Here is a 13995-nt window from a genome sequence, read left to right on the forward strand (position 1 = left end):
AATACAGCGGCCGCACGCGGAAGGGGCTCAGTGAAGCTGAGTGGGTCCTCATGTTCTCTGAGGAAAAGGCCGGCTCGGTTCTGCTGGCCGCCTGAAAAACATGTACAACCTTGTCTCGGGGCTGTGCCTCGGTTCAAGAGCAAGAATGCTCATAGGAGAAATTTGCCTTATTGAACCCACTCTTTTTGGTGCAGGTTTTGAATTGATGAAACCACTTATTTTGGAAGAACTTATATACGAATATAAAGCACGTGCTTTGTTTTAAAGAACAGTCAACTGGACACTGAAAATAGTAATTACCACGGCCACGCAGTGCAGAGGCCAGAGATGCTGGCCTTTAGCAAACCCTTCCTCTAGGTGGTGGGCAGAAGCTCTTATCACGACTGGCTCCCCTGCCCCCCCAAGTCCAGTGAGGCGGGGCCCTTCCCTCTGCTTCAGTTTGGCTCACAGTGTGGTTTCTGGCCTTTCCCAGGATGCTCTGTCCCCACCAGGACACCTGGAACGTGTTGACAAGTGGTGAGAAGCTGAGCCTGATACGGCTTTTAGGAGCAGGTGTCAGGGGGTCTAAATACAGAAGACCCAAGTAGGAACAATAAACCCTTTTCCAGAATGACGTGAGGCCGACTGTCTGTGTAGACAGATCCGTGTCCGCGGCACATTGCGGAAGCCACTTAGTATGTGTGTGCCTCTGTCTTTCCATGACCGGGTCTTCTGTCTCAAGACACGGGCTTTTCCTAATCGATAAGCCGAAGTACTGAGGAAATACACACGTCCTGTGGTTCTGATGATGCCGAATGATAGGCAAGGGCATCCCGCTGGGTGGAGAGGAGAATTAGGTGAAGAGGTTCAGGGAAAGCTGCTCCGAGAGGCTCCCTGAAGAAAGATTTGAATTTGAAACCCATCATTTACTTCAAAATCAAGTGCTTTACTGTTGCCTGATGTTCCCTTCCCTGCTAATTTCTTTTGTGGAAGGAGTTGTCCCACTGAGGACATACATACGTGAGATTTGGGCCATGGGAGACGGAGGGCAGGCGAGGTTTCTCTCTCCTGGTTTCTCCTCATTTTAATCTGTATCCTTCATTTTGCCTTCTCAGTGTGTCCAGTCGGAAGGCTCGGGCAGTGTATCCGTGTGAAGCAGAGCACAGCTCGGAATTATCTTTCGAAATCGGAGCAATTTTTGAAGATGGTAAGTGTTCATGGGAGCTTTGTGGTGGGATATGTTCTGTCACCCCAACATGTCAACAACCTAGAGCAAGTGGCCCCTGGCTGTGGTGTTGTCAGGAGCACACGCCTACCCCTTGACGCCTTGGACAGGAGAGGGTTGGCCCATTTGGCTCCCAGGAACTGGTCATCAGTGGGTTGTGCGGTGGTGGCAGATCTCATTTCTGCTTTAATCTTGGTTATTCTCTAGCCCTTCTGACTCGTGTGGCTCTTCCTCCAGGACATCTTTCTCCTGGTGTAAGGAAGCTCGTGCCACTTGGAGTTAAGGAATACTTGTGATGCACATCCTTTGCTTTCCTCTCCCAGAGTCCCCAAGCAAGCTGCCCAAATGCTCCAGGTTTGCCAAATCTGAGCTACAGAGGAGTACTATTATCAGAAAAACCTGGTGTATAATTCCCTTCCTACTCCTATGCGGTATGTGGTTTCTGCTGATTGGAGTAGTGTGCAGATTTTGAGCTGTGGGTATTGACTTTGCACACCGAAACAAGGATGCAGATTTTGAGTGTGTAAGATTCACGCACAAGCATTTAGGAGCTATGCCCGGCTCAGTGTTGCACAAATTCCTCCTAGGGTTGAGTGTATGTCTCTCTCCCCCACCTCCTTTGATTTCTTTCTTCTCCAGGCCTGCTCATTGTGACAGTCACTGGTTGCTGTGGAAACAGCGATGTCGTGCGTGGGTGGAGCTGCCCAGAAGAGTTCTGGGGAGCAGTGAGAACCTTAGGTGCTTGGACAGGAACGGCTGAATAGCCAGAATGTTTGGAATATATGATAAGTTGATAAGAATATCAACACGATGATGCATAGAGCTGCATTGTCAGTAATGCGGCATTTGCCAGTGATTCTTTTTCAGAAAGCAAGTTGCCTCATTTAGCAGAGACTTCTATAGATCTGTGATATGTACTCTTGAGAGCCAGGGACTCCTGATGGTGTCAGAAAACAACAACAAAAAACCCCAGATAATGACGGAATTATACCTGGTGGAGAAATTTTGCTCTTGGAGTAGAAGGAAGGTCACTCCTACCACCATAACGTCTGTACGTGCAGTTGTGCTGGGAGAGTGTGGTAACACAGCTGCCCCACTCCAGGCCTGTCACATATTGGTACAGCATACGGCAGAAGGGAAGGCGGAGATGGTAGCATGGAAGCCCACCCATTTGAGAAAGGACGAGTTTTTGCATGATGTGATTGGGCTTGTTGGGGAGCCTCTGAGATAGTGACCCCGATAAAAGGGTGTATCTATTAGGATGCCTTTAGCTACAGTGGCAAAAATGGACACAGGTGGCTAAATCAGTCATAAGCATGGATTAGCTCACCCAGTAGTAAGTCTGGAAATAGGGCGCCCCAGCATTGGCTAATTTATATTCCCCAAGTGCGGAGCATTTCTTCCTCTGGTGAACCATTCTCAGCTTGGGACTGGGGTATCTGCTTTCTCCCCATGGAGTCAAGATGGCTGCCACAGTTTCCAGGCCCCGTGGCCACACTCCGCCCCAGCAGGAGGGGGTGCCTCATCCTTGTGTTCCTTTTCTTTAGGGACAAGAAAAATTTTCCAGACTTCTTTCCTAGTTTACCTGCCCTCACGTCTCTATAGCCAGAACGGAGCCATATGAGTATGCTCGCTTAGGACTTATATTACCAGCGATAGGCGACTTGCCGGAGTCCTCGTAAAAAAAATGTGTGTGTGTGTGTGTGTGTGTGTGTGTGTGTGTGTGTGTGAGAGAGAGAGAGAGAGAGAGAGAGAGAGAGAGAGAGACAGAGAGAGAGACAGAGAGAGACAGAGAGAGACAGAGAGAGACTGGTTATATATGGGTGTGTCTCTCTTCATACACACATACATATATATGCCCATACACACATACACAACATCAGTTTTTCTCAGTGTGATTTTGGAAGATAAGAGTGATTCATAGCAGGTAGCTATGGATTGTGAACTCTGGAGTCACTTTGAGGTCAGACCTTGGTTTTTCCGCTTTCTGTGTGACTCTGGATAAGTTCCTTAAGTTCTCTGTGCATCACCTTCTTCCAGGATGTCCACAAAATTGATGTTGTGTCAGGACAGCATTTTGGGCCTTGGAAGGTAGGGCTTTGAGTGCGTCACGGACTTCTGTGGGTGGAGGGTGTTGCTGACCATGGCGCTGCACTTGGCACACTGTGGGCCCATCCTGTTGGCTGAGCCTTGAAGATACACAGCAGTCCAGTGAACTCACAGGGAGCAGGAAGTTGGGGGCATTGTGGTAAAAAGTGATTTCTCTTCCTTTTCAGTGCAAACCTCGAGGGAACCTGGCTGGCTAGAGGGGACTCTGAACGGCAAGAGAGGGCTGATTCCACAGAATTACGTCAAGCTGCTGTAGCACCTGTCCTGTGAGGACCCCCACGGGGACCCTGGAACCCAAAGGACTGGCCAGGGGGCAGGGAGCTGCCTTCTTCCTCCTGGGCAGAACCCACAGCCACCTGGACACATGGGAATTACAGATTGCAGATTGGCACTCCAGGGGTGGGGATGGGGTACACTGCCGGAGGTGGGGAGCGAAGGGATAATGCACAGAACCGTGTAGATCTGTGGAGCAGGAGAAGAATGTCAGGACTAATGGAATGGACTTTCCACTTGTCAAGCCTTGGGACGTGTGATTGTTATCCAGTCTGGAGAGCGACAGGGAGGGCTGCCTTCTTATTGCCTAGCCTCCTCCACGGGCGACCACACCGCCAGACACCTCCCTGCACACCTGCTGCTGAGCTTTTAAAGGGAACTGTACTTGTAGTGGTGTTGGCAGGGTGGCTCGCGGCTCTGGCTGCCGTGGTGTGAGGGGCGCTGATGGCCCTCAGTAGCTGGTTTAAACCCAGAGGGCAGATCAGAGTGCCCCTTCTTTCACGGCTGCCCTGGGCCCCATGCTCACTTTCCTTTGAGAACACCAGCGTATTTATAACAGGCTTCTCGAGAACTAGGTGTTTCTCATCTGTGTGCTGTTGCCCAGACACCACTCTTTTTCCCCAACGTTTCTGTAAGTGAAATAAAATGTAATTTACTATTTGATGTGTGTCTAATGTGGAGAAGACGGTGGACTCCATTCCGTCTGGAGTGTTGTCTGATCTGCCAGCCGGTGGATGGAAATTCATTTTCCTCTGACGTCGGCACACACTCACAGGTAGAATTTATTCACGAGGAGCCTTGTTTATCTGCAGCACTGTATGTTCCTGGGGCCAGTGGCCCTCTGCAATGTGTGAAAACCTGGGGGGCTTCCTCCAGCCACCTGAACAGCCTTTCCGCCATGGCCCGTGTGACCCCTGGGTGGGGGCTTTGCCCCCTGGCGGTTTGTGTGTGAGCTGCAGCAGTGCCATGGAGGCCAGTCCTCCGGACTTGCTGGACCGTATGACTGTCCCCACTCCACCCTCCCTCTCCCTCTCTCTCTCCCTCCCTCCCCCCTCCCTCTCTCCCTCCCTCTCTCCCTCTGTTTTCCAGGCCTCAGCGCTAATCTCTCCATCTGGATTAAGCTGCGCTTCAAGGCAGCCGGCCAGGCATTCAGACTGTTCCTGGAGGATCCGCGGCCATGACCCTGCACGTGATGGCGCCCCACCTGTGGGCGGGCCCTGCCTCCATGCATCCTTGTTCTCCTCAGCCTCCAACTCCCAGGCACAGGCGAAACCAACCTGTGGGGCAGAGGAGGCTTCTTTGTCCCTGATCTGGAGTCTTGGAATGTGGAGCTGATTTTCAGGGGCCTCAGGATTCTGAAGCCAGCCCTGTTCCAGGACTTGCCCTGGGGCTTAGCGTGTTTCTCTTCCCCACAGGAGGTGCCTGTCAGACTTCTCTCCACAAAGAATTTGTCACAGGAATGCTGTGTCTGTCGCCTCTTCCTAGATGAGTTGATTGAAGAGCTTGCTGGTTATCAGGTTTGAAGTCACGTTCCTTGGACCACATAGGGTGTCAAGTTTGGGGCCAGGTGTGTACAGGGAAATGGGCCTATTGAAAAGCATCCATGTTGCACATAAACATAGGGACAGTCCTAGTATAATATAGTTTAAAATACTGAACTGTGGGCCCCATGGAAAGTATTGGGAGCCCAAGGCCACGTGACACTGGCTGGCCCTGCACAGCCCAGCTTGACCAGGGGGTAGGGGTGTCACAGTCCCTAGTGTCCTGTTTGCTGAGTTGTCATTTCCTGCCATCTCTGCTGCTTAGGGATGTAGTTGGGAAACTTGGCTCATGAAAGGAGGTGACTGGTGTGCCCCACTTTAAGGAAGCCCCCTCAAGAAAAATACAAACATATGGACAGTTATAGCCCATCGATAACGCGCTCTGGTCAGCACGGGGCAGGATTTCCTGGCAGGATTTCCTAATTGGTGTATCCCCATGGGGCATTAAAAAATAAGACCCACCATACCAGGACTTGATTTGTTTGCTTGAGGAAGATTTCCATCATTCACAGTGAGGTGCACTCAACCTATTACCCCGAAATTGCTGTGACCCCCCCCCCCAAGTGTGTTTACTACCACTTACCTGGTCAAGGAAATTGCCACTAAGTCTGGCTATCTGTGTGGTTTGGGGCCAATTACATTAACTCTAGGATTCTGTTCCAGCCTTCTACAAAGATGATGATATTCAGAGGTTCAGGATGAAGTGACCTAACACAGGCAGCATGTCCAGGGCATAGTACATGCTCAGTTAATGGGAACTGCTAGTCCCTGTGTTGTTACTCCTGTGATTGTCACTTGCATCTTTGTCATTGGGGCATTTGTGTTCTGTAGGATGGTAGTGTGGTGGTGTGAAAACTCTGGACAAGGCTGGCTGCAAGGGTTCCGCCAGCCCCAGCCCTGCAGATCCCTCCTGAGGTTATGCAGTGAAGAACAGGGTAGCGTGGGGGTGTTTTTCTCTGTGAATAAGACAGTGTGGCCAGGCACGCCAGGGTCTCCAGTCAGGGAGCCTCTCCCTGGGCCTGGCCCAGAGTAGACTTAGTAATGGGATCATGAGGTGCTCTCTTACTTGGGCAAAGAATGGCTCATTTCCCCAGTAGAGAAATGGGGTATATTGTTTTCTGCGTTTTGATGCTTCGGTGTGGCTGATGCGCTGTGCATCCGCTGAAGGCTGCCTGAGCAGCGGCCCCACCTTGCTCTGGGCTTTGGCCCCGCGCCCCGCAGCCTCCTGGCTCAGCACCACCTGCAGCTGTTTAGACCAAGTCTGCAACCTGTGCTCACCCAGAGGCACAACGGGGGGCTTTGGGGCAAAAGAGGACACTTGGATTTTGTGTTTCCTGTTTGTAGTGGGACTGTGGGGCCTGCATCTGAGGGAGGCACCCAGAGGCCTACCCTGGTGGTTTCTGTGCCTACAAAGGAGACGCCAGGCGAGAACAGAGACAATATGCTGGTGGGGGCTGCACCCCACTTCCTGTGCAGTAGCAGAAATGTCTGCCGTTGAGGGTGGGGATGGGGGAAGCAGTGGGTTGTCTGAGCTCGTGATGGGTGTTTAACTCCTCCTTTCCTGACAGTGACTAAGTGAGCAGGAGAAATTATCCCATTTTTTTGGTGAGAAAATGAAGGCACTCAAGAGCAAAGAACTTTGCTCAAGCTCAACAGGCTAGTCACATGTTCTTTCTGCGGCACCGTCTTGCCTCTGGGGGCCAGTAGGGGATAATGGCTGTTATGGGTTGAATTTGAACCCCAACCCACCCAAAATTCGTATGTTGAAGCCCTAACCCCAGTACCTCAGAATGTGACCTTATTTGGAAATAGGGTTATTGCGGATGTAATGAGTTAAGAGGAGGTCGGTAGAGTTGAGCCCTAATCCAGTGTGACTGGTGTCCTTAGAAAAAAAGGAAATTTGGATACTGAAACAGACACACATAGAGGGAAGCCAGGGTGAAGGACACAGGGAGAAGACGGCCATCTACAAGCCGAGGAGAGGAGCCTGCAGCAGATCCTTTCCTCGCGGCTCTCAGAAGGCATGAGCCCTGCCGACACCTTGGCCTCAGACTTCCAGCCACCAGGACTGTGAGCCAATGCTTTTCTGTTGTTTAGGCCCCGCAGTTGGCAGCACCTGGCTGCAGCAGCCCCAGGAAGCTAATACAGTGGCTAAAAGTAGGTTTTGAGTTAAAAACAGCCTATTTGGAAATTTGGTTTTTACTGTTTTATACCTTGGTGACCTTGGGCATGTTAACGTGACCTCTTGATGCTTCCGTTTTCTCCTATGAAATGGAGACAGCAGTGCCAACCTCACTGCGCTGTTGTGACAGCTGACAATGAAGGTTAAGTGCCTGCAGGGTACGTGGCAGGAAATAAGGTTTAGTAAATGGAGAAGATGGGAGGAGGCAGCCGACAGGCACAGGGGGGCAAGGGGTTAGTCTGTCCCCCTTCTCATCTTCTAGCCACACCCCGCTTCTCTCCCGTGTCCCCTGCTCCAAAGGCCATTCCTTGCTCTTTCCCTCCGCCCTGCATTGTTTGCTTTTCCCCTCCTTCCCAAGGGCGCCCTCTGCCTCCTTAACTTTGGCCTTGTCTTCGTTCCCTTTTCACCTCAGTGCTGGGCCCCTTCCCACTTTCTGACTGGTTCCCTTCTCAAGTCTCCCCAAGGTGATTTCGGTGGCTCCTTCCTCAGCCACGTTTTCTGTGTCTTTCCGAATCTTCCCAAGTCACGCGGCATTCTTTCCTTTCCGCTTGTTGGAGGACGAGAGTCCTCAGCAGCTTTCCTGCTCCTATCTCTGCAGATGGCTTCTCAGGTGTTGTCAGCAGAGCAGAACCCACCTAGCCAACTCATAAACTCATGCGAAATAATCAATGGCAGTTGATTTAAACCACTAAGTTTTTTGGGGGTTTGCAGCTACCTACCTGCTATTCTGCCCTGTTGTTTACTTTGCTTTTCTATACAGTCTTGGTCCATGCTGGCCATTCAGATAAAATCTTTCTCTTCTCTTACCCAGTGTTGTTTGGGAAACCAGTGTTTTCTAAGAAAAATGCTGCACTAGCAATTGGATGACTTGAAATTAAAGTGTCAGAGATACTTATATTCAAGTCATTCTAGTCTGTGTACACTTACAGTTTATCAAAACATATGTTAGAGCCGACTTTAACATAAAAGGGCAATGTTTTCTGTTTGCTGGAGGGGCATTCAGCGAAAAGAAGCAAACCAGCCCCTAACTATGCCCCTAACTATATGTGCAACACAAGGCATAATTTTTACTGTTTCGGCATACAATGGCTGGCTGTCTCAGTGGCAGAAACTTAGCTCTTAGCTGATTCCTAAATGTGCAGCTGGAGTCTTTGGGCCTCCGGGCACTTTTGGAAATTCTTAGAAATATGGTCTCACTTGACCTAAGACTGAGCCCACTCTATTCAGAAAGGTCACCCACTTTAATGAGGGTGCCGAGTGGTGTGGCCTCCTCCTAGCCTCAGTGGGCTCACAGCCTAAGATGGCTTTTATTTAAAGTTACGATCTCTTTGTGAAAAGCCGTGATCCCCGATAGGTCCAATTCCATAAAATTTAAGATATTAAATTAACCTTCATTTATAGATGTTTTACAGACAAATTTGTGCATACAAGTCTAGTCTTTTTTTTCCCTGTGCTGTTTAATGACAATGTGGTGTTCCAGAAATGTATGTATTGTGTTTAAGCCAAGTTAAATTCGTTTAATTCTCAAATACTCTTCTCTTTTGAAAGCAAATGGTTTGTATGATCACCAATTAAATAACATATTAAAAATATAGTCATGCACTGGATAACGACCTCTCGGTCAGCGATGGACTGCATACATGACGGTGGTCTATATGATTATAATGGAGACGAAAAAGTCCTATCACCTAGTGACATCCGAGCCATCCTAACGCTGTCAGGTAAGGCGTTACTCACGTGTTTGCGGTGATGCTGGTGTAAACAAACCTTCTGTCAGTCCTATAAAAGTATAGCATTTACAGTCATGTGCAGTCCATAATACTTGATCGTAAATGACTATGTTACTGATTTATGTATTGACTATAGTTTTATCACTATTTTAGAGAGTACTCTATTTACAGAAAAAGCTTGCTGTAAAGGTGTGTGCTGTGTTACGCCAGCAGCAGCCACATACATCTCTTCTTGTTTACCGTGTCTCTTGATTGCATCATTTTCTCTTGTGCTTGATTTAATCTCATGCTGTTTTACAAATTTAGTGCAGCCTAAGGGCACAGTGTTTATAAAGTTCACGGTCCCATACACTAACGTCCTAGGCCTTCTCATTCACTCACCACCCACTCACTCACTCACCCAGAGCAACTTGCAGTCCTACAAGCTCCATTCATGGTAAGTGGCCCATACAGGTGTACTATTTTTAAGTGTGTTGCAGTGTATTTTTACGGCACTTTTCCTATGTTTCGATATAGATTTGGATACACAGATACCTAACACTGTATTACAGTTGTCTATAGTATTTAACAGTAACAAGCATGTACAGGTGTGTAGCTCAGGAGATAGAGGCTAGGCCATCTAGGTTGGTGGATGTGCACTCTGTCTTTGCACAATGATGAAACCGCCTCATGATGCGTTTGTCAGCACACATCCCTGTCGTTAAATGACACAGGACTGTACTTGAATTTATCTTGTGGGGAAAAAAAAATGTGTTCTAATTTTAAAATGAGCTGATAATTGCTTACTGTTCTTTTGTGACCCGTATAAAAGGAGTGGTGTCAAGGAGAGCAGCCTGTAAGGAGGAGGAGAAGCGTCATGGCCGCTGGGGAGTGGGAGCCCTTGAGAGCCCAAGAGGACTAGGGGTGAGAGCTCGACAAGAAAGACTGGGCGGAGAAGCCTGGAGTTAGACAGGCATCGTTTCTACTCACGTGAGTCTCCAAGTCGGTCAAACGAACAGGCTTTCGTGCAGTTGTGAAGATCAGTATGGCAATGTCTATCGATAATGTTTAGCAGCTACGTGGTAGCAGTTATTGTCTTAAATTTTACAGGGTATTTTAGTGGACCAAGTATTAGCGGTAAGAAAGAAGGCACCTCACACTCCCCAGACAGTATAATTAACATGCCACTCACACAGGGCTCTTTAGGGGGAAAAAAACCTGTTACTCCGTCTTGGATGTAGGCAGAAGCACATCTAGTCAAGATTTAGAGGGGCAAAAAAATCCAGGTGTCCCTAAAGACATTTCAAATGAACTGTTTCCAAAACAACAGGTGATTAAAGTAAAGGATTTATTGTAATCTGCTTACAGTCCTTTGCAAAGACAGACATGTTTTTGCATAAAGATATAAATTGCTTCATTTTAAACTAATTTAGTATTTTTTTAATTATATGAAGAAGTTCTGGTGAATTATGAATTGTACCAAACCAAGATTTTTTTTTTTTTAAGAGCAAGATGGTACAAAAATAAGAGCAGACAGACAATTTGGACTGGGACAGGCATTCAACAGTGAATTTAGAATATGGCTTTGCTGTTTAATCAAGCAAAGTTACCCGGAGACACACAGAGCCAGTAACTTTGTTAATACAAAAAAAGCTGATGCAGACCTGGTTACCATCCCAAACCTGGTGATGCTGAAATCCCGATTTCACAAAAAGTCAGTCGGAGTCTGAGCTAAAAGCTGCTCTTGTGTACGCCATTTCTTTTCTAGAAACTCCCAGTCTGCATGCTGTGTATCGGTCACCTTCCGAATGTGGCTTTCATATTGCTGTGCATGTAAGTACGGTTGGCTGTATTTAAAGATTGGCCTAGAAATTAAATTCTTGAAATTGCAAATTAGGTAAGAACTCCTCCCACCAAGTGCAGCGTTCACAGGTTTCCCCTTGCGTAAGGCAGGTGTCTTTGGAAAGACAAGTTAATGTTGCCTGCATGGTGAACCCTGGAGAGAAGTGTGCATCCCAGTGCTGCCTTCTCCTGGCCTGGGGCTTCTCCGGCTACGATTTTTAGGTTTTGGAAAATAATGCGACTTACACTGAGTCCCTGATGATTATCATCACTTTTAAAAGATTAATTTGGCCTCTATTCAAAGCAGTTTATGTAGTGCAATCACATTGTTAAGTTTCCCCAGAGATAAATGTCTGTGATCGGGGGTGGGGTGGGGTGGGGGGGGCGCAAGAGAAAAGCCATAAATGGCATCAGTGCCAAACAGATTAATTAATTACAAATTGTAGTGCCCCTGTCTCGCTTATATGATCTGTAGTTTGTTTTGTTTTTTTCCTCCAAAACTGTATAAAATTAGTTGTTAAAACCTACCCTTTAAAAATCTAAAAACCCTCTAATGATCGTGCGGTCTCCACGCCCGTCTGATGGAACCGAGGCAACGTGCCTCTTCCCGGTACACCCTGTCAAGACCTACGTGTTCCCGTGACTGGTTCCAGGAGTGCAAAACCCCTTTCCAAGACAAGACGCGAACATGTCACCTTTTACAGATGTGCAGAGTGCGTGGACTTTTTCCCCCCCAAAGGAGAAAATTCAATTTTCTAAAATGGGATGAGCACAGGCTCGCTGAGCTCTTGTGTTTCCACAGTCTCACTCGCCTAGAGCAGGTTCTGCTTCTGGAGGGAAAGGAGGCAGCGTTCCTAACGCCGCACGCTTCCACGACCTTCTCCCACGCGTGGGTTGTCAAAGGGACACCTTCAGGGAGCTGCAGACAGCCCAGCATGCTGTACCGCGATGGAAGCAGGATGAAGCAGAGGCGGGAAAACGTGCTCACGTCCCACGGACACCCCACGCGGGAGACCAAGGACAGAACGAAAAGTACAGGTGAAGTGGAAAGGCTTCAAGACAACCGAAGAGGTTTGAAGTGTGGTTATTTACAACAGAGACTGTAAAATGGTAAATTAGATATGAAGCTAAAAAAAGGCACAGCTTTCCCTTTCTTAAATACACTGTAAACGGTTCATTAGGCATGCAGAACATTTCACTTTACAAAAAAAAATTTTTTTTACTGTGTTTGTTTAGACAAAGATAGTACTTAAATAGTCTCCAGCAAAATAGAATTCTTTCAAAAATACTTTCCCATTCATTCTATTAACCATTGAAGTTTTTTTTTTTTTTTTTTTTTTTTTGTCTCATTTACAAAAAGTTCCTTATACCTTATTTCAGGTCCTTCACAATTTATACATACAGTAATGTACAGCACAGCAAAAGACTGCAAAAAAATGATCTGTAAAGCCAACACAATAGATACTAGAAAGTAAAACCAAGGCATTTGTTTTAACATCTTATCCATTCTAATTAAATAATAAATGGACGCTAAAGGGTGTGGATACCAGAGATGCAGAGGAAGGCGGGCAAGAGCCAAGGGGGGCGCTGTTCCCCACCACGTGATCTTAGTACACAACAGGAATCTGTATAGACTTTTTTCTTTTTTTGTGTGTTTTTTAAATAACAAAAGAATATTAATGCCCCATATAGACTATACGTTTTATGTGCAAACCAAGGGTAAGCTTTACAAAGTCCATTAGTCCTTGAACCCTTTGAAAACAAGCGAACAATACCAGAAACTACATGGCATAGTTAAAACTTCCATCTGTTAAAATATCAAAATCAGAGAGTTATTTGACTAGATATGGCTTTTCATCCAGAGGAACAGGAACGTGTTTCTAAGCACTGGGGGTGGAGGGGTGGGGGAGTCAGGGAGACTGGAGAGGGAGGAATCCTTTGGACTGTTCGGGTCTCGCCAAATCCACGTCTGACTGCTTTCTGGGCTCCAAACCCTTGACGTGACTTTAAACTTGAGAAACTGTTGAACAAGGGTGAATCAACCATCATATGGTAAAAATATGATTTCTTGGGTCCTTCGTGGGTGTGGAATTACACAAGGAAACTTAAGGCAAAGTTCTTCTGGTAAGACATCTTCCGTCACTTCCTGTGAAAGTAAAGGGGCCTGGCGTTCCCGGATTCCACCTTTGGCAGCTGGTCGCTGATGATCTCCACCAGCATCGCGGGGAACTCCACTTTCAGGGCTTGCGACTCTCGGAAGGTATAGAAGCAAAACTCCAGCAAGTCGCTCACCAACTGCAATAAAGACAGAGAGGGGACATGACATGGAGGCCGGATTTCCTCTCCTGTCCCTAGACCACTCTGTGTTCGACTCTTTTGTCAACGCAAAGAGCAACACTGGGAAATCCAACCAGGAAGTCGAGGTCTGGGAAGCTGCCTAATTCATGGAGCCGAGTTCCTCTGTCTGGAGGCAGGAAGGAGTGTGCTGGTGGCACTTGGCACGTGATAGGCCTCGCATGCAAAACAGATTCAGCCAAGAGCTGTGTAGCTGCTGAGGATTAGCTCCCTCAGTGACGACAGTGACAGGGTTCATAGTGGCTGCGTCACTGAATTGCTCTCAGAAAATTCTTATTTTCTAAATGTGTGACCTGGGTGCGGCAGGTATGTTCAGGTATGTCTGGATGTCTGTGATGGGCCTTCTTGTAAGGTGGGCTAGGGGTGGAGGGCAGATGCTGGCACAGGGCCCACATGGGCGATGCCCAGGGCACTGAGGCGGCGGACCGAGCAGGGCTGTGCCCCCTTTAGGCCTGGCTTGGCCATGCGGATACTGCTGTGACTGTTGGGGGGGGGGGGCAGTCAGGACTTCCGCTGGCAGTCGCCTGGCCCTTATCCGCCCTCCTCCATGTCCTGAGATGGGGCAGGGCTCCAACTTCTCAGGCACTTTCTTTGGACTCTTCCCCCAGCTTCACTGACATATACTTGGCATAGAACATACATTTAAGGTATACAACGGACTGATTTGATATATTCATCTGCTGCAAAATCACGTAATCACCATTTCTTTTTTGTGGTGAGAATACTTAACATATACTCACTTGGCAAATTTCAAGTATATAATACAGTATTGATTAGCTC

The 13995-nt window shown here is 47.8% G+C and overlaps 2 protein-coding genes across 8 annotated transcripts in view; one reads left to right on the forward strand and one right to left on the reverse strand.

The window, feature by feature from the left end:
* ARHGAP10 (Rho GTPase activating protein 10) overlaps positions 1 to 4247 on the forward strand; it is a 251386-nt gene extending 247139 nt beyond the window's left edge. For all 3 annotated transcript variants that reach the window (XM_019661363.1, XM_019661364.1, XM_019661365.1), the window contains 2 exons: positions 1095 to 1186; positions 3481 to 4247. In XM_019661363.1, coding sequence (XP_019516908.1) covers positions 1095 to 1186; positions 3481 to 3569 — 181 coding nt within the window. In that variant the 3' untranslated portion in view covers positions 3570 to 4247. The remainder of the gene's footprint in view (positions 1 to 1094; positions 1187 to 3480) is intronic.
* Positions 4248 to 10762: 6515 nt separating this feature from the next.
* NR3C2 (nuclear receptor subfamily 3 group C member 2) overlaps positions 10763 to 13995 on the reverse strand; it is a 337886-nt gene continuing 334653 nt past the window's right edge. For all 5 annotated transcript variants that reach the window (XM_019661357.1, XM_019661359.1, XM_019661358.1 and 2 more), the window contains exon 9: positions 10763 to 13155. In XM_019661357.1, the coding sequence (XP_019516902.1) occupies positions 13000 to 13155 (156 nt within the window). In that variant the 3' untranslated portion in view covers positions 10763 to 12999. The remainder of the gene's footprint in view (positions 13156 to 13995) is intronic.

The sequence above is a fragment of the Hipposideros armiger genome, unplaced genomic scaffold (assembly GCF_001890085.2).
Source record: "Hipposideros armiger isolate ML-2016 unplaced genomic scaffold, ASM189008v1 scaffold_346, whole genome shotgun sequence".
Lineage (NCBI taxonomy): Eukaryota > Metazoa > Chordata > Mammalia > Chiroptera > Hipposideridae > Hipposideros > Hipposideros armiger.